This window comes from Xenopus tropicalis, chromosome 1 (genome assembly GCF_000004195.4).
Source record: "Xenopus tropicalis strain Nigerian chromosome 1, UCB_Xtro_10.0, whole genome shotgun sequence".
Classification (NCBI taxonomy): domain Eukaryota; kingdom Metazoa; phylum Chordata; class Amphibia; order Anura; family Pipidae; genus Xenopus; species Xenopus tropicalis.
The window spans coordinates 88,841,858-88,861,522 of NC_030677.2; the positions used below are offsets into that span (position 1 = coordinate 88,841,858).

Genomic DNA, 19,665 nt, shown 5'->3' on the forward strand with positions numbered 1-19,665 from the left:
GGGCACTTTCTATGGGGGGTACTGCCTATTGGGCCATTGTCGGCACTGTGTATGGGGGGTACTGTCTATTGGGCCATTGGGAGCACTGTGTATGGGGGGGGCAAAGCTGGTACATAGTTATAACTCACAACTGACTGCCTTCTCTCTCTAGTACAGTATGAGGGTATAGCACATTTTGCATCTGATCCCTCCATTTCAACTATATAAAAAGAGTAATTTTTTGGAGCTAATTGGGGTGGGGCCACAAAAGCGTCCCTCTTTTCATTTTTCAAATGTTGGGAGGTATGCCCTCATATGTAATAAAAGGTACCAAGTTTGCCTGGGAGCAGTAACCCATAGCAACTAATAAGCTGTTTTTAAACAGGTGACTAGTGACCAGCAGATTTTGTGCTATGAGTTACTACTCCTGGGCAATCTTAGTGTATTTTATTGCATAACCCCATTGTGTCCTAAAGATAGCATTCAGCTAATCTTCATTAGAAAATTTTTTTCTGTCTAGAATTCTTTCCCATGTCTTCATTGCAGGAATTTTGATGTATTGAGCTGGTTCTCCCAGAAGAGAATAACACATGGCAAGTCCTGGCTTGATATTTAAGTTAGACATGAAAGCCTCAAATGTAGTTAGAGGGTGTAATTTTTTCTGTGGCAGAGCCCCTCAATTATCCCTCAAAACAATGATCTCCAGATCCAATTTGTACTCCTGAGATGTCTTTTGGACTTCAGATTTTTTTTGTAATAAGCTTTCGATTAAATATTAGTGGGGATAAAGGGCAGCCTTCATTCATGATTTTAGTTGATAGATTTTTATAAAGTGTAGAGACAGCATGTACAAAAGTGTTGCAACATTCCATTTTATAAAGCACACACTTAAAAGAGAACCAAAGTCAAATTCTATAAAGCACACTCTTCAATAGTTATTGTTATATAGTTATTCAATAGTTATTGTTAAATAAAAACGCTATATTTTTGGCTCACCTAATGAAAGTTTTACAGAGTTACACTTACAGCATACTTTCTCTTCGTTTTAGTGAACGGCGCCCCATCTTGGAAAAGGGATGCCGACTTCCTTTCCCTTACTACTCTATACTGTGCATGTGCTTAATTCCCTCCCCACTGAGCCTAGGCGCACGTCCGTCCTTGCTCGCATTTTAATATATTCAAGCAGCGCAGAGTTACATCCCGCACACCTTGCTCTGCACTCCCTATAAGCGGTTACGCTTCTCATTAGCTGGGGGGCATATAGAGGGCGTTACTAAGACACACATGTTAATAGTGCAGGGAATGTACATAGCCACAGCAGGGAAGGGGATCACATTACAAACATGCACACAAGAATAGAATTGGCTTACTAACAGGCTGGTGGCTGGTTGAATCAACTTGCTTTCATTTCAACTAAAAAGGGATAAGTATTCTTTACTAACTTTATCAAAACCATTGTGTTTTTTTAACTGTTGGGTTTTATTTTTTTTTCATAAGTAATTGTTGTTTTTGGAGCTAATTTACAAAGTTTGTGGGATCCATAGGCTTACAGCAGGTTACATTCCCTTGTAATTACCCTCAGCTTGAGGAGGGTGGGGTTTGATTAGTTCACCTTTACAGACTGCATAAATAGAACCACAGGCACTCCAGTGGAGCTTGCTCTGGTGGTAGGTGCTCTGTAAGTGATTGCTCTGTAAGTGGGGGCTCTGTAAGTGGAGTTATAAACTCAGGGAGTTAAACACTAAGGGAGTTAAAAACAAGGTAAAACAAGGTATTTACTACAAGTCCTTACACCTATTTTTGTTTAACTGTTCTTGTAACTGGGAGAATGAGTGGTAGCAACATTGAAGGTCTGACACAGTGCACATCCTGCCACGTGTATGCAGTTGTGGAACAACAGTTCCAAACTGCATACCTCTGTTGTGGATGTGAGCGAATTGCCACTTTAGAGGCTCGCGTTAGAGCCCTAGAGGAACACGTTGCAACACTGCGTTCAATCAACAATCTTGAGAGGGGTCTCTTGCTAACTGAACAAGAACTAGTGGGGTCAGATAGTATGGGGGGAGGGGAGCAAGGAAAGGATGATAGGGCAGTAAGCTGGGTGACAGTTAGAAAATCTAGTGTGGGGAAAAGGAAAAGGGAGGCTGCTCCAGGGTTTGTGCATCCCAACAGATTTGCCAGATTGTGTGAAGAAGATGGGAGTGTGAACTCTGGATTGGCGGTTCTAGGTGAGGCTGATCTCTCTAACAGCCGGGAGACCAGTTTCACTAGTAGTGGTGGGGAGGAGAGCAGAGCTAGGCCTAAACAGATGGTGGTTATAGGGGATTCGATCATTAGGAAAGTGGACAGGGTAATCTGAAGCGGATCGCTTGAACCGGACAGTTTGCTGTCTTCCTGGTGCCAGGGTTCGGCATGTGGTTGATCGGGTTGACACATTATTGGGAGGGGCTGGGCATGACCCGGCTGTCTTGGTACATATCGGTACTAACGACAAAATGAACGGTAGGTGGGGGACTTTAAAGAGTGAGTTCAGGGATCTAGGCTCTAAGATTAGGCAAAGGTCCTCCAATGTCATTTTTTCAGAAATTTTGCCGGTGCCACGTGCAAGTTTAGGGAGACAGCGGGAGCTTAGGGAGCTAAATGCGTGGCTAAAGTCTTGGTGTAGGAAGGAAGGGTTTGGGTTCCTAGAGCACTGGGCTGACTTTTCTTTGGGGTACAATCTATACAGCCCTGACGGATTGCACCTCAATGGAAGGGGGTCTGCTGTGCTAGGGGAGAGAATGGTTAAGAGGTTGGAGGAGTGTTTAAACTAGACAAGGGGGGGGGGGGTGGGTGAGCTAGAATACTATGGGAAAATTAGTGTAGACAGGGTAGGGGGACTAGCAAAGGGTTGTGGGGGAGGAGTGAGGGGGGCATACAGTTTATCAGATAAGGAGCTTCCGTTACAAGGAAAGCAGTCTCATAATTGCCTTAGCTCTAATTCTCCCTTAGCTAATGTAAACATCAGAGGGAGAAGTAATAATCTCCGCTGCATGCTGGCTAATGCGCGTAGCTTGTCGGGTAAATTAGGGGAGCTGCAAGCTATTGCATGTATTGAAAATTATGATTTAATTGGTATCACTGAGACCTGGTGGGATGATAAATGCGACTGGGCTGCGAATTTAAATGGTTATACACTTTTTAGGAGGGACAGAGAGATTAAAAAGGGTGGAGGGGTTTGTCTTTATGTAAAGTCAGATTTAAAGCCATGTAATAAAGACATTACCAATGAAAATGTCGAATCTCTTTGGGTAGAAATTTCAGTAGGGCTGAAGGTCACAAAGAAAATGATCATTGGTGTATGCCAGTGCTGTCCAACTGGCGGCCCGCGGGCCGCATGCGGCCCGGGACCCCCCTCTGTGTGGCCCCCCACCTGTCTGGCTGCTTTGATGGCTTACCTTTGTGTAAGCTTTAAATGGTATCAGAACTGTAATTAACTGCCCCCCCCCCCTGCATGGTTCTCACCTCAGATTCAGGCTGTATTGTTTAAATATGTAATCCCCTGTACTGTTCACACCTTTTAATCTCTGCATTGTTCTACCCCCTGCAGTGTTCACACCTCAGGCTCAGGCTGTAATCACACCCATTGTTCACTTCTTCACACCTCAGGAGCAGTAGAAACCCACAAATAATCCCTGCATACTACAAAAAGAACATATACTGAGGTGGTACTGCAATTAAAAAGTTTTTTAATATATAGTTATTGTGCAGACTGTAGGAGCAGTGCCAGCATTGTGTCACTGTAGGCTGCCTGTGTGTGAGCATAGGGCAAGCAGAGTATGGCACACACAGGCAGGGTAGGGAAGGCAGAGTATGGCACACACAGGCAGAGTAGGGCAGGCAGAGTATGGCACACACAGGAAGAGTAGGGCAGGCAGAGTATGGCACACACAGGCAGAGTAGGGCAGGCAGAGTATGGCACACACAGGCAGGGTAGGGAAGGCAGAGTATGGCACACACAGGCAGAGTAGGGCAGGCAGAGTATGGCACACACAGGCCAAGTTTGGCACAAACCAGCCAAGAATGGCACACACAGTGAAAGTATGGCACACGCAGGCAGGGTAGGGAAGGCAGAGTATGGCACACACAAAGGCAGGGTAGGGCAGGCAGAGTATGGCACACAGGCAGGGTAGGGCAGGCAGAGTATGGCAGGTTTTTGCTGTACTACAACCATTAATATGGGTATGGTCATGTGATAACATGGGTGTGGTTTCAAGTGGGTGCGGTTTCAAAAAGGGGAGTGGTCAAAACTGGCTTCCATTATCGGCCCTCCACCACGTAGGTCGGAAAAATTCCGGCCCTCGGTACAACAGAAGTTGGACAGCACTTGTGTATGCTATAAACCACCCCGTATAGATGAGGGGGATGAGGCCCAGCTATTGTTGCAAATGGAGGAGGCTTCAAAACTGGGTCAAGTTGTTATTATGGGGGACTTTAATTATCCGGACATTGACTGGAGTAATGGGGTGGCTAAGTCAGAAAAAGCTAGTAGGTTTGTAAATATGCTAAATGACAACTTTTTATTTCAGGCGGTTCAAGAACCCACTAGGAATGACTCTATTTTGGACCTGGTGATATCTAATAATAATGAACTCATCTCTAACATTTGTGTGGGTGAGCATTTGGGGAACAGTGATCACAACATGGTCTCCTTTGAGATAATGCTGAAGAGACAGCGCTATAAGGGAGTAACTAAAATGCAAAATTTTAGACGTGCAGACTTTGCCAGTATAAGGGCATCTCTGCAATGTGTCAACTGGGAAAGGCTTTTCATGGGGTTAGACACAGAAGGAAAATGGAACATCTTTAAAACATTGCTTTGTAGGTATACACAACAGTATATCCCCCTTGTAAGCAAGGAGAGGCATCGCAAAGCAAAACCTTTATGGCTGAATAAAAGTGTTATTGTCGAGGTTGGTAAGAAAAAACGTGCTTTTAGGGCATTCAAGTTAGCTGGGACAGCAGAAACTTTCATCAGGTACAAGGAAGCAAATAAAGCATGCAAAAAAGCTATCAAGCAAGCTAAAATAGAAATGGAAAGGGATATTGCAGCTAGGAGTAAAAAGAATCCAAAATTATTTTTTAATTATGTGAATAGTAAAAAAATGAAGCAAGAAGGGGTGGGAACTTTATTATCACGGGGGGGTAAGTTGGTTGATGAGAACGGGGAAAAAGCTGAAATTTTGAACTCTTATTTTTCATCTGTCTATACATCTGAGGAGCCAGATAATGAAGGCTTCCCTTGTAATATGCCCAGTTCTAGTAATTTAGCTACTGACGCATGGGTCACTCGGGAGGAAATTCAAAAGAGACTTGAACATGTAAAGGTAAACAAAGGTCCAGGGCCGGATGGGATTCATCCCAGGGTATTAAATGAGCTGAGCGCTGTGATTGCCAAACCTCTTCACTTAATTTTTCAGGATTCATTGAGGTCTGGCATGGTGCCGAGAGACTGGCGGATTGCTAATGTGGTGCCATTATTTAAAAAGGGATCGCGTTCTCAGCCTGAAAACTATAGGCCTGTTAGTCTGACATCAGTAGTAGGAAAACTTTTGGAAGGGGTAATAAGGGATAGGGTACTTGAATACATTGCAGTTCACAATACTATTAGTTTGTGCCAGCATGGTTTTATGCGTAACAGATCTTGCCAGACTAATTTAGTCGCCTTTTATGAGGAGGTGAGTAGGAACCTTGATGCTGGAATGGCAGTTGATGTCATCTACTTGGACTTTGCTAAAGCGTTTGATACAGTACCTCACAGAAGGTTAATGATCAAATTAAGGAATATTGGCCTAGAACATAATATTTGTAATTGGATAGAGAACTGGCTGAAGGATAGAGTACAAAGAGTGGTTGTAAATGGAACATTTTCTAATTGGGCCAGTGTGGTTAGTGGAGTACCGCAGGGATCAGTCCTTGGTCCTTTGCTTTTTAACTTGTTTATTAATGACCTGGAGGTGGGCATAGACAGTACTGTTTCTATTTTGCTGATGACACAAAATTGTGCAAAACTATAAGTTCCATGCAGGATGCTGCTGCTTTGCAGAGCGATTTGACAAAATTGGAAAACTGGGCAGCAAACTGGAAAATGGGGTTCAATGTTGATAAGTGCAAAGTTATGCACTTTGGTAGAAATAATATAAACGCAAACTATCTACTGAATGGTAGTGTGTTGGGGGTATCCTTAATGGAGAAGGATCTAGGGGTTTTTGTTGATAACAAGTTGTCTAATGCCAGGCAGTGTCATTCTGTGGCTACTAAAGCAAAAAAAGTGCTGTCTTGTATAAAAAAGGGCATTGACTCAAGGGATGAGAACATAATTTTGCCCCTTTATAGGTCCCTGGTAAGGCCTCACCTTGAGTATGCGGTGCAGTTTTGGGCTCCAGTCCTTAAGAGGGATATTAATGAGCTGGAGAAAGTGCAGAGACGTGCAACTAAACTGGTTAAGGGGATGGAAGATTTAAACTATGAGGTGAGACTGTCGAGGTTGAGGTTGTTTTCTCTGGAAAAGAGGCGCTTGCGAGGGGACATGATTACTCTGTACAAGTACATTAGAGGGGATTATAGGCAGTTGGGGGATGTTCTTTTTTCCCATAAAAACAATCAACGCACCAGAGGTCACCCCTTTAGATTAGAGGAACGGAGCTTCCATTTGAAGCAGCGTAGGTGGTTTTTCACGGTGAGGGCAGTGAGGTTGTGGAATGCCCTTCCTAGTGATGTGGTAATGGCAGATTCTGTTAATGCCTTTAAGAGGGGCCTGGATGAGTTCTTGATCAATCAGAATATCCAAGGCTATTGTGATACTAAAATCTACAGTTAGTACTAGTGGTTGTATTTATAGTTTATGTATGTGAGTGTATAGATTGGTAGGTGTGCTGGGTTTACTTGGATGGGTTGAACTTGATGGACACTGGTCTTTTTTCAACCCTATGTAACTATGTAAGAATAGAAGGCATTGCGACTTAAGGCTGCCGCTGGCAGCCCACAGGAACAGGTGAGAGATTTCTGTGATGTCACAGGAGTCTTCAGACTTCTGTAGGCTGCCAGCTCCATATCGGACACACGAAAGCAGGGATCTGAGAATTAAGATATATAGTGAGTACTTTACACCAAATGCCACTAGACTTAGACTTCATTTATAAGAACCTTTCCTTGTCCTTTAAGCAAGGTATGATTGATTCTATCAAAAGTATTTTTGCTAAATATTTCAGGTTGCAATTAAGTAGAGATGAGATTGGTCTATAAGTGTATAGTTTGTGCACTCTTTCTTTTTTTTGGTATGACCTTTATAGTTGCCTGTAATCTCTTATGTAAAAAAAAAATTATTTTTAGAATATTATGTAGCTCTGTTATATTGCTCAACTATGCGACGATCGATTGATTGATCCTAGACTGACTCCTTCCTATACAGAAGGAAGGCTAGGATCAATCAATCTCTCGTCGCATAGTGGATTCTTCCCTGCATCGCCGTATCTCCCTATTTCAAATGACCGGAAGCCAAGTTTTAGCAGGTATTTTCTAATAAAGCATTCAAAATAATACATGGTGTGCAGGATAGGGCAATTATTGGGGCAGGGTAGAATAGATTTTTTACTTAACTTTTAGTGTTACTTTTCCTTTTGAAGAAGAAAAATTTTGGCCTGCAGGAGGTTTTTTGAGTAAAACTGTCTTTATGATTGCGAAACTTGCCTCCAAGCCACTGGGATCAACATCAAAGGGGGTGCTAAGCAACACAGTGCTCACAAGCTACTCATTGGGGTTTACAGCTTTAAGGTATCGTAAACCTCTCATGGTAGCTTTGTGGGTGCACCATTTGGTTTTAATTGAAATTTTATGTGAAATAATATTTTTAAAATATTTATTAATTGCTTTGTAAACTGTTCCCTGTCCTGAGATAAGGACTCCTCTAATCTCCATTTGTTTATAGGAGACCATCTTAGATAATCATTAATATGAAAGGAGATTTGGAACATGGTCTGACCATGTAATATAATAAGAAAGCAGAGATAAGAGTTATCTTAACATGTTGCAGTAATGTTATGTCAACTTAAAACATGGTACCTTAAATTGGTACCATGCGGGTGTGTATAAAATGTATAATCTCCATTTTTAGTGTTTATCATAAAGATTATACTTAAGAATTGGTTTTGCTACTGGTCATGGAAAATCTTGAAATGTACTTGTTTTTTTCATGTTTTTTTGACAGGGACTGACTGGGATTGTCTTGAGGTGAACATATTCCTTTAATAATTTGCATAAAATCAATGAATTATTGAACTGGAGTGCGTTGTATGGTTTCTCATTCTGGATTGAGACAAGGTTTTTTTTTTTTCTGGGTAGTCTGTAAAAGTATCTGGAATCTGTAAATTCCATTTTGACAGTACTGACTCTGTGTTCTACTTTATTCTCCAAATGTGCTGTTTTGTCACCTATCCCTTACACAATTTGTCAGAAATTGATTTGAAGTGTTAAAAAGAATTTAGCAGCTCCTTTAGTTTGCTTTCAGTAATGGGCTGATTTGTCTCACCACTTGTGGTCCATATGTACTTGTACTGTTTTGGAGTGCAGGAATGTCAGTAGTGAGCGTCATTTTGCGTGTGCTGCTGCTCCTGAGGTGAGTCACGGATAGCTGTAATTCTGAGAGGTGAGCAAGATCTATTAGATATGACCATGTTGCACAGGTACACTGAGCCTTCTGAAGTATTGGCACTAATGTCGGAGCTGTTTGGGCAAAGTTTTCTAGATGGTTCCAGGCACTGTCAAAAGAGAGCAGAGATTATGCTTTCATTACTATTGACAGTTAACTACACCCCCAATGGATTAATTTTTTGTTTTCTGCTTATAATATTTTGGTGGTATTTTCTTATTTCTGCTGCAGGAAAATGAAAAATCCCCCAGTCAGAACAGAAAAGCCAAGGATGCCACCGCAGACAGTGGCAAAGGTGAGTAGAGAAGGTAAACAAATATTATATGTATTCTTGTTATAAACCTTAAGGGCTGTGACACACAGGGAGATTAGTTGCCGCGCGCCAAATCTCCCCGAAATACCATCCCACCGGCTAGAATGTAAATTGCCTGTGGGATAGCATATGCGTCGGCATGATTTGCTGAAGTCGCCTTGAAAGGAAACTTTTGCGACTTCGGCAAATCATGCTGCCGTGTATGCCATTTTGGGGAGATTAGTCGCCCGCGACAAGGATGATTTTTTGCGCGGCGACTAATCTCCCCGTGTATCACAGCCCTAAAGTGGACCTATAAAAACACATACATAAAGACATAAAAAGCTGTAATAAAGGATGAAGACCAATTGCAAATTGTCTCAAAATAGCACCCTCTACATTATACTGAAAGTTAACTCAGAGGTGATCAACCGCTTTAAGGGACAAGGAAATTGAACATCCCTGGAGAATGTCCGGTTAGCAGATAAAATGAAATTGGAGATTTTCAGTAAAGCACAGTATCTGTTTAGTTTAGTATCTTGTTTAGTTACAGGGAAATTACAGAAGCCTTTAAAGAAAAGAACAAAACCCTTCTTTCAAACATGAAATTGGTTCTCTGATAGCTTGGGAATGTTTTTGCTACTCCCCTTTTAAATGATTTCCATCTCTGACCATGGGTCTTACGGTAGCAACAGTGCTCAGAATTGATTAAAGACAAAACTGTAGACTGTACAGAAATTGTCGGCACAAAATACCATTGTGGAGAGATCTAAAAATTGGAGTTAGGGGAGGCATCCTTTAAACCTGGCATCTATTGCATAACCATTTTAAAAATGCTTTATTATAATTTATTATGCTTTATTATTCTTAAATGGTTAAAAAAAAAAAAAATATATAATATGTATGTATGTATATATATATATATATATATATATATATATATATATATATATATACATACATACATACACCCCTTTCCATCTCTATTTTAGCTTGCCCGATAGCTGTTTTCTGCTGCTTTCTTCTCTCTGATGAAAGTTTCTGCTGTCCCAGCTAGCTTTAAAACTCACGTTTTTTCTTGCCAACCTTGCCAACTAACATTTTTATTGCTTTGCAATGGCTTATCTTGCTTACAAGGGAAATATACTGATCTGTATACTTGCTAAGCAACATTTTAAAGGTATTCTACTTTCCTTTCCCAGTTCATACATTGCAGAGATGCCCTTATACTGGCTGCAAATCTACATTTTTATAATTTATTTTTAATTGTTTTAGTTACTCCCTTATAGAGCTGTCTCTGCAGCATTCTCAAATGAGACCATGTTATGATCACTGTTCCCTAATTGCTTAACCAAACATGAGTTCAGTATTAGACATCGCCAGGTCCAAAAGAGAATCATTCCTAGTAGGTTCTTGAACTGCCTAAAAAAAAGTTGTCATTTAGCATATGCACAAATCTACTAGCTTTTTCTGACGTGGCCACCCCGTTACTCCAGTCAATGTCCATTTAATTAAAGTTCCCCATAATAACAACTTTACCTAGTGAAGCCTCCTCCATTTGCAATAGTAGCTGGGCCTTATCCTCCTCACTTATATGAGGTGGTTAATAGCATACACACCAATGATAATTTTCTTTGTAACCTTTAGCCCTGCTGAAATCTTTACACAAAGGGATTCCACTGTCCCTGGTAATTACTTTAGCCCGGTTTTGATAGTGTGAGGAACCGATTTAAAAAAAAAAAAAAAAAAAAAAAACAGCAGTACTACTAGCTAGTATGACATAGTCAGTCTAAAAAAAAGTCTGTTTTAAAAACTTTTAAGAAATTACAGAAGCTATAGATGGCTTTCCAAATAAAAGGCTCCTAGTCTGGATCGACTTCCATTGAGTTGTGTAAAGCCAACAAAGCTCCTGAGCTTTGACCCTTGTTCAATAACATTCTTACAAAGGAGGGGAAACTTTTGTACATATTATTATTATTATTATTATTAACATTTATTTATAAAGCGCCAACATATTCCGCAGCGCTGTACAATAAGTGGGTTTCATACATTGGACATACAGAGTAATATATAAAGCAATCAATAACCAATACAAGAGGTGAAGAGTGCCCTGCCCAAAAGAGCTTACAATCTACAAATGCAAATCATATAGAACTATCTTGTTTCTGAACTTAAGGTACTGGCGAAGGTGCTCGCAAATAGACTTAAACAAGTGATTGATCATTTAATACATCCAGAGAGAGGCACCTTTTTACTAACATGGGCCACACACTGGAGAAACATTGATGGTGTCCTTAAATATAGAGAATGCCTCTGAAACTATCTATGGACAGTTCTGTAGCACTATGGCTAGGTGACTGGTATATAATGTGGTTTAAAGGAAAAGTAACACTAAAATTTTTTAAGTAAAAAATCTATTCTACCCTGCCCCAATAAATGCCCTATCCTGCAAACCACTAGTATTTTGAATGCTTTCTTAGAAAATACCTGCTAAAACTTGGCTTCCGGTCATTTGAAATAGGGAGATATGGCCAAGTAAGGAGCAGCATCCACCCGCGGTAGCAGAGATCTATTGCTGGCAACTAAATCGCCTTCTGTGGGAAGGCCTTACTTCCTTAGCCTTACTTCCTTTTTAAAGTAGTAACAAGTCTCTGGTATTTAGGCAGCATGGTGTCTAAATAGATAGTTCGGAATGGTTTGGAAAGTCACTTTGTAAATGTAAGGGCAATATAGTCAACCTATCATAAGAATACTGGTGTAACTTCACAGCCTTATAATAGCACAGTTAAATACACATGCACACGCCAATATACACACTCATGCAGATTTATATGGATAGACATGTGCTCACAGAATAAAATAAACTTTCTAAAGGAGTTTGTTAGCATACTTGTGTTATCGCAACAGCTGTGTTATTGGCGTTGGTTAAGTATTTCTTTGCTATATAGCAACTTAATGTATTTTCCCCTAGATGGTCTAGCTTATTCGGCTCTGCTTAAGAACGAGCTGTTGGGAGCTGGGATTGAGAAAGTTCAAGATCCACAGACTGAAGATAGACGGTTACAACCATCCACGCCAGAAAAAAAGAGCCTGTTCACGGTATTGTATAAAATAGCATTGCAGTATATAATGATCCAGATGTTGCTGGATCACAAATCCCAGCATTTTACATCAAATCTTAGGTTAAAAGATGGATTCTTAGATAACGGCATCTCACAGTATATAGTTTTTCCAGTTCATCTAGGCCAGTTTCCCAGCTGTGTAGTATTATACTTTAGATAGAATTGTGGTTTAGGGCTTCAATTTCTGATGCTTCTTTTTTGTATTTGTTTGTATAGTACTCTCTGAGTTCCAAGAGGGCGAGCCCAGATGATGGAAATGAAGTGTCTCCTTATTCTTTGTCACCTGTTAGTAACAAAAGGTGAATATTCTATTTTAGTTTTCTTTTTAACTACTATATCTTTTTCCCCCTTAAAATGTATTTTGTTCCCCTCTGTTCCTTAGCCAGAAGCTATTGCGCTCTCCGCGAAAACCTACAAGAAAGATTTCAAAGATCCCCTTTAAGGTTCTGGATGCACCTGAGTTACAAGATGATTTTTACCTCAACCTAGTGGATTGGTCATCCCTCAATGTCTTAAGTGTGGGGCTGGGAACTTGTGTGTACTTATGGAGTGCATGTACTAGCCAGGTAATCTTCTGGGCTTCTTTGTTTTCACCCTTGCTGTGTATGTTTGAGTACCTAGAGCCATTTTCTAATTTATTGTTTGTATCCAGGTGACCAGACTCTGTGACCTCTCAGTGGAAGGGGATTCTGTGACATCAGTTGGTTGGTCAGAGAGGGTAAGTTTCATTAGGGTTTGGTTTAGAGACTGGGAACCTGAGTTATGTTTTGCTTACATTGTTTCCAATGTCCAATGCCTTTATTTTTTGTTAATTTAACACTTTCACTGCCAGCGATGTGCCTCATGATGTTTCTCAGTTAAAGATTCTCTCTGCAGTGGCAATTGCCCCTTCTGCAGAGAGTTTTTAGCGATGACAGCCCCTTGGGCAACAAGCCATGTCGGTCCTGCGACGCAATTGTCGCTGGACCAAACTCCAAGCAGCAGCTCTGTCGCTTGGACCCCACTTTTCCTGCTTCCAGGACTGCAGCAGGAGGACCAGGACTGCGATCTCTGCTTCAGGACAGGTAAGTGGTTTTTATTTTTGCATTTACACACTTAAGCACACACTTACATACATTTATACACACATACAGCACACAAGTTAGCTTTTTTTTTCATTTTGCGCACTAATATACACTCTTACACACTGTCACACAACTTTTACATGTACACACATATACACAAACTTTTTTTTTTTTTTAATTTAGTTTTTTTTGTTTTCCATTTTACCACTCGTTATTAGTTTCTTTTCCCTAAAAAATGTTTATTTTTTGCACATTGTACCCATTATAGATTCGGGGGAATGTGTACTTTCTAAAAATATATGGCTTTCTGGGGTGAGTGTACTTTTTTGTAGCATTAGCCCACATAAAGAATGTAATGTGTAGATTTTGCAGGAGCTGAAATGACAGATCATATGGGGGTATGTTCCCATTGGGGCCCCTACATGCAACATATTTGGGTAAATCTATACATATTAGGCATCAAACTGTTCAGTGGACCCCTGGCGTTCAAATTTATGGTGTTTTATCTTGGTAGCTAGTGCTATGTGGGAGATAAGATGCTGAAAATTGGAAGCTTTGAAGGGATTTTTGGAAATGTCATCAAAATTGCTAACTTTAGAAAAGCTGTGCGGCTTGGTATTGGAGTAGAAAGACTTGGGTACCCATTTTAGATTCGGGGGAATGTGTACTTTCCAAAAATATGACTTTCTGGGGTGAGCGTACTTTTTACTAGCTTTATCCCACATATAATGCTGTAAATGTGTGGATTTTGCTGGAGCCGAAATAACAGAAATGATTGATCATATGGGGGTATGTTCACATTTGGTCCCCTACATGCCACATGCTTAGGTAAACCTATACATATTGAGCATCAAACTGTTCAGTGGACCCCTGGCGTTCAAATTTAGGGTTGTGACAGACGGGGAGAATAGTTGGCCGCGACAAATCTCCCTTGTCGCGGGCGACTAGTCTCCCTGTCTCCCACAGCCCTTAGGGTGTTTTATTTGTACTATATATAGATACTATAAACTGGAAGCTTTGAAGCAATTTTTTAAAAAATTTCACAAATTTTGATAAAAACCAATAACTTTTGGTACTCTGAAAATTTGGTAGTGTACTGCTGGAAATTTTTTACCTATACAAGTGAGAAATCTCCCTTAAACTATCAATATTTGGTATTGTCACGTTCAGGAGACATGGGATTTTCCAAAGCAGTTGTAGTTTCATGCATAAAATCATTTTTGTTTCTGGTATGTGTGTGTCTGTTATGGAAAATTTGATTTTTTTTTTCATTTTTAGACATTTAGAAGCCCATATCTTGTTACAGAATAGTAATAACACAAAAATTCTACCATATTTTGAAAGCATAGGTTGTCCTGAAAAAAACTATGTATTTGTGAATTGTATGTGGTCGAAACTGATTTGACCTGGCCCCTCTGTGCACATTTATTTACTCATTCTCGCCCCATCTCTGATGATTGAGGGGCACAAGTGTGAGTATGTAAGTGGGCATCGCCCTGTCAGAAGTTGGGAAGAGAGAGTGCGGAGAGGGGGAGGAGTGGTGGAGTCTCCCTCTGAGGGCAATCAGTGATCCACCCCATATAGGTCACCTATAGATACAGGTTTAATTATACTCATAAATGGTAGAACCCTAGCTAGCACCTAATAGATATGAGAAGTTTACACATTTCTCTTATCCAATAGGTTTTAGCTAAGCAAGGAATAGCAAAGATAAGGAAAAGAGCATAACACCGCTGGCCAAGGCCATGCCATGCCTAAATCTGTAGTGCACTGTGTATTAGTTAGTTAGGATGCGCATATGCAGCACATATCGTTCGGCAAAAAATGGGGGCATTACAACTGGCTGTAAATATGTGTAAATGAGTGGTCCATTTAGAAGACGATTTTATAACGATTTCATAACAGTATATGTACAGTCGTGGGCAAAAGTTTTGAGAATGACACAAGTATTAGCTTTTACAAAGTTTGCTGCTAAACTGCTTTTAGATCTTTGTTTCAGTTGTTTCTGTGATGTACTGAAATATAATTACAAGCACTTCATACGTTTCAAAGGCTTTTATCGACAATTACATGACATTTATGCAAAGAGTCAGTATTTGCAGTGTTGGCCCTTCTTTTTCAGGACCTCTACAATTCGACTTCTGGGCCAAATCCTGACTGATAGCAACCCATTCTTTCATAATCACTTCTTGAAGTTTGTCAGAATTAGTGGGTTTTTGTTTGTCCACCCGCCTCTTGAGGATTGACCACAAGTTCTCAATGGGATTAAGATCTGGGGAGTTTCCAGGCCATGGACCCAAAATTTCAAAGTTTTGGTCCCCGAGCCACTTAGTTATCACTTTTGCCTTATGGCATGGTGCTCCATCATGCTGGAAAATGCATTGTTCTTCACCAAACTCTTGTTGGATTGTTGGAAGAAGTTGCTGTTAGAGGGTGTTTTGGTACCATTCTTTATTCATGGCTGTGTTTTTGGGCAAAATTGTGAGTAAGCCCACTCCCTTGGATGAGAAGCAACCTCACACATGAATGGTCTCAGGATGCTTTACTGTTGGCATGACACAGAACTGATGGTAGCGCTCACCTTTTCTTCTCCGGACAAGCCTTTTTCCAGATGCCCCAAACAATCGGAAAGCGGCTTCATCTGAGAATATGACTTTGCCCCAGTCCTCAGCAGTCCATTCACCATACTTTCTGCAGAAGATCAATCTGTCCCTGATGTTTTTTTTTGGCGAGAAGTGGCTTCTTTGCTGCCCTTCTTGACACCAGGCCATCTTCCAAAAGTCTTCGCCTCACTGTGCGTGCAGATGCGCTCACACCTGCCTGCTGCCATTCCTGAGCAAGCTCTGCACTGGTGTCACTCTGATCCCGCAGCTGAATCCTCTTTAGGAGACGATCCTGGCACTTGCTGGACTTTCTTGGACGCCCTGAAGCCTTCTTAACAAGAATTGAACCTCTTTCCTTGAAGTTCTTGATGATCCTATAAATTGTTGATTTAGGTGCAAACTTAGTAGCCACAATATCCTTGCCTGTGAAGCCATTTTTATGCAATGCAATGATGGCTGCACGCGTTTCTTTGCAGGTCACCATGGTTAACAATGGAAGAAAAATTATTTCAAGCATCACCCTCCTTTTAACATGTCAAGTCTGCCATTCTAACCCAATCAGCCTGACATAATGATCTCCAGCCTTGTGCTCGTCGACATTCTCACCTGAGTTAACAAGACGATTACTGAAATGATCTCAGCAGGTCCTTTAATGACAGCAATGAAATGCAGTGGAAAGGTTTTTTTGGGATTAAGTTAATTTTCATGGCAAAGAAGGACTATGCAATTCATCTGATCACTCTTCATAACACTCTGGAGTATATGCAAATTGCTATTTTAAAAACTTAAGCAGCAACTTTTTCAATTTCCAATATTTATGTAATTCTCAAAACTTTTAGCCACGACTGTAGTTATGGCGTCAGAACTTGCATAATTTAACCTGACATTTAGTCCTGGCACAAAAATTGTACCGTGAGAGTGAGTATAATATGATATGGCACTGACAGGCTTATTCCCCTGGGACTAAGCCGGTTGTCATATCTGACAAGCTTGTTGTAAAATTAGCGTTAATTACTTTTATATACTTAAGATTTATAGATTAACTGTATTCCTGAATGTAAAATTGGAAAAAGGGGAAAAGAACGTAACGCCAATCACACACAGCAACTGGAAGTAAGCCACCCTACTTTTTGTACCATAAGGGGGACGCCTTTGTGCAGTGTGTTTTTACCCATATCTCTCCTAGATAATAGTATAGTCTCAAAGGGTGTTGGCACACAGGGAGATTTGTCACCTGTAGTTAAGCATGGGCTACCAAAAGCAAAAATGTCCCTTGAATGCTGTTCCGCCAGCGATGTGAATCGTACACATACACATTGTTTTCCAAAGTTTCCTCACAAGGAAAAATTTGTCACCCACAGTAGCCTTGATTTAACCACAGGCAACAAATCTACCTGTGTGCCATGACCCTAAGCGTGTACCCTCCCAAAAGTTTCTTTTGTTCATAAAGTCAGCAGTGTCACAGGCACAGGTCAAGTGAAATATGATTGGTGTTTCCATTCGATTTAAGCTGTTTACCCATTTCTTCACATCACCACACCAGTGTAAAACCAAATGCCTCTATGGTTCATGAGGCATATTTTGTAATCCTACATAAAAAGATTAGCATAGCATAGTGCGGCAATCAACCTCATTGCATTCCCTGTTATTTAAAGATATGTTATGGGTTAGCTGATTGATGTTGATTGTGTATTTGTTACACTTGATATTTATTCATTTTCGTTATATTTTCAATTTGGTTTAATTAAAAAAATAATGGTTCATTTTCAAAATATCTACCTGCAAAGTAAAGATTGCGTAAGAGTAGGAACAGTGGAGGACCACACAGCTCAACTGCCTCAGGACATAAACCAAATTAAACTACAACTCCAAGTGGCGACTGACCACCTGGTGACGACCTGGAGAACCGACAGTGCCGATCCAATGTCAGAATACTGGGCCTCCCAGAGCGTAGTGAAGGCACCCAGCCAGAAATCTTTGCAGAAACTACTTAAGGAGCTGTTGGGTCAAGAAATATTCTCTCCACAATATGTAGTGGAACGACCACTACCTCCTGGAGTCCATCCACGGGCATTTATAATGAAACTGCTCAGCTACAGGGATAGAGACAGCACTGAGAGAGGCTAGAAAGAGAGACAACCTCCAATACACAGGGGCCAATATTCATTCTATCCAGATTGATTCACAATGGCGCAAAAAAAAAAGCGCAGCTCATATATGGCAGTTAAACGTCGGCTATGCGATCTTGGTCTGGAATACGCCATGCTGTCCCCAGCAAAGCTAAAAATTATGGAGGGCGGCAAAGCTGCCATCTTCAAGCAACCTGAGCAGGCACTGGAATGGCTAGAACAGAGACCTGGCAATGCCCAAAGCCCACCAAGAGCACAATACTAAAAGGTAAAGCTCAGACCACAAACCCAATGCAGTGACTTCTCCGTGCTAGCTAGCTCACTTTGGACATGTACCCACACTCTGGGCGGGAGACTATAACATGGTAATGGACCCACATATTGATCGTCTACGCCCTCAAACGGGAGACACTATGGCAATAGCTCAATGGGCCTCTGCCCTGAGCCTTACGGATACCTGGCACTGGCTTAACCCCGATGCCAGGCAGTATTCATGCTATACTAGCTTCTCAGCTGCCCTCTCACAAATAGACTTGGTTTAAGTAACTCCAGATCTACTGCAGGGCCTGACATGCAGTAAGTTTCTTCCCCGAGTTTGCTCGGACCAGACATCATTACTGGAGGCCTTTAATTGGGAAAGATACTAGATCCTTGAGATGGAGACTGTCCCCCAAAATGGATACAGCATAAGTATATAGCAGAAAAATATCCCCCGTTATTAGCCTAGTACTGGGATACAAATGAAGATACAACCCAACATTGTCTGGGACGCGGGGAAGGCATATTTCTAGAGAAAGGGGATAAAAATAGCAAGCTACTAGCCATACTGGCCAGAGGCGAAATACCATATAGGGCCTTTAGGGAATTATTACTGGAGCATGGGTCTATGACCACGCTTAAGATTGAAATGATAAACCATTTTGCCTGCTACCAAACCCTATATGATTTCCAACCAGACCAGACAAATACTGCCCTTTTAAATACTATAGACATCCCAGCTCTTGCAGAACCAAGTGCTATTGAATTAGACAGGGACATCGCCCCCTTGGCCTGATGGCCCGAATGGTACAAGCAGCACCTATGTTTGCTATATAATGATGTTACACCTAGCTCCCTTCTTCCAGACTCCTTAGGCACATATCACACTGATCCCAAAGGAAGGTTAACAAGTGTGAATCATATAGACCAGTATCACTGCTCAATTGTAATGTGAAAATCTTTGCAAAAATAATGGCATTGAGGTTAAGGGGAGTAATAAGGGACTTGGTACACCCAGACCAGGCAGGGTTTATGCCCGCCAGAGCAACTGATTTAAATATAAGACCCCTTTTCAATAATCTGTGTACGCCATCAAAACTTGGGCACCAGGTTAGTAGCAGCCCTGGATACAGAAAAAGCTTTTGACACTATATACTGGCCTTACCTGTGGGATAAGACCTGTCGGTTTGGCCTGGGGCCGAGATTCGTAGGCTGGATTAAGGCAGCCAAAAGTCATGGTAGTGGGTATGCTCTTGAAAGCAATGTATCTCAAAAGGGGCACCAGGCAACTCAGAATGTAGGTAAACAACCTGTCTGGTCCAGTGAGTGCCTGAGGTGGTTAGCTGCGGGAATAAAAACACTAGGAGACCTTACCATGGAGGGGGAGAATGTAAACAATTTAATGCACTCCGAGCCGAATTTCAACTTCCAGTGAACACCTTATTTCAATATTTAAAATTAAAACATGCTTTTCAGGAGTGCGTATGCGCAAGCCGAACAAGATGGTTGCACCTCGAGTTGGCTCTGCACCG

At 41.2% G+C, this 19,665-nt stretch overlaps 1 protein-coding gene across 5 annotated transcripts in view; it reads left to right on the top strand.

The window, feature by feature from the left end:
• fzr1 (fizzy/cell division cycle 20 related 1) overlaps nucleotides 1-19,665 on the top strand; it is a 119,442-nt gene that overhangs the window by 37,754 nt on the left and 62,023 nt on the right. For all 5 annotated transcript variants that reach the window (XM_031895007.1, XM_012955632.3, XM_012955636.3 and 2 more), the window contains 5 exons: nucleotides 8,897-8,960; nucleotides 11,929-12,056; nucleotides 12,296-12,378; nucleotides 12,462-12,645; nucleotides 12,732-12,797. In XM_031895007.1, the coding sequence (XP_031750867.1) occupies nucleotides 8,897-8,960; nucleotides 11,929-12,056; nucleotides 12,296-12,378; nucleotides 12,462-12,645; nucleotides 12,732-12,797 (525 nt within the window). The remainder of the gene's footprint in view (nucleotides 1-8,896; nucleotides 8,961-11,928; nucleotides 12,057-12,295; nucleotides 12,379-12,461; nucleotides 12,646-12,731; nucleotides 12,798-19,665) is intronic.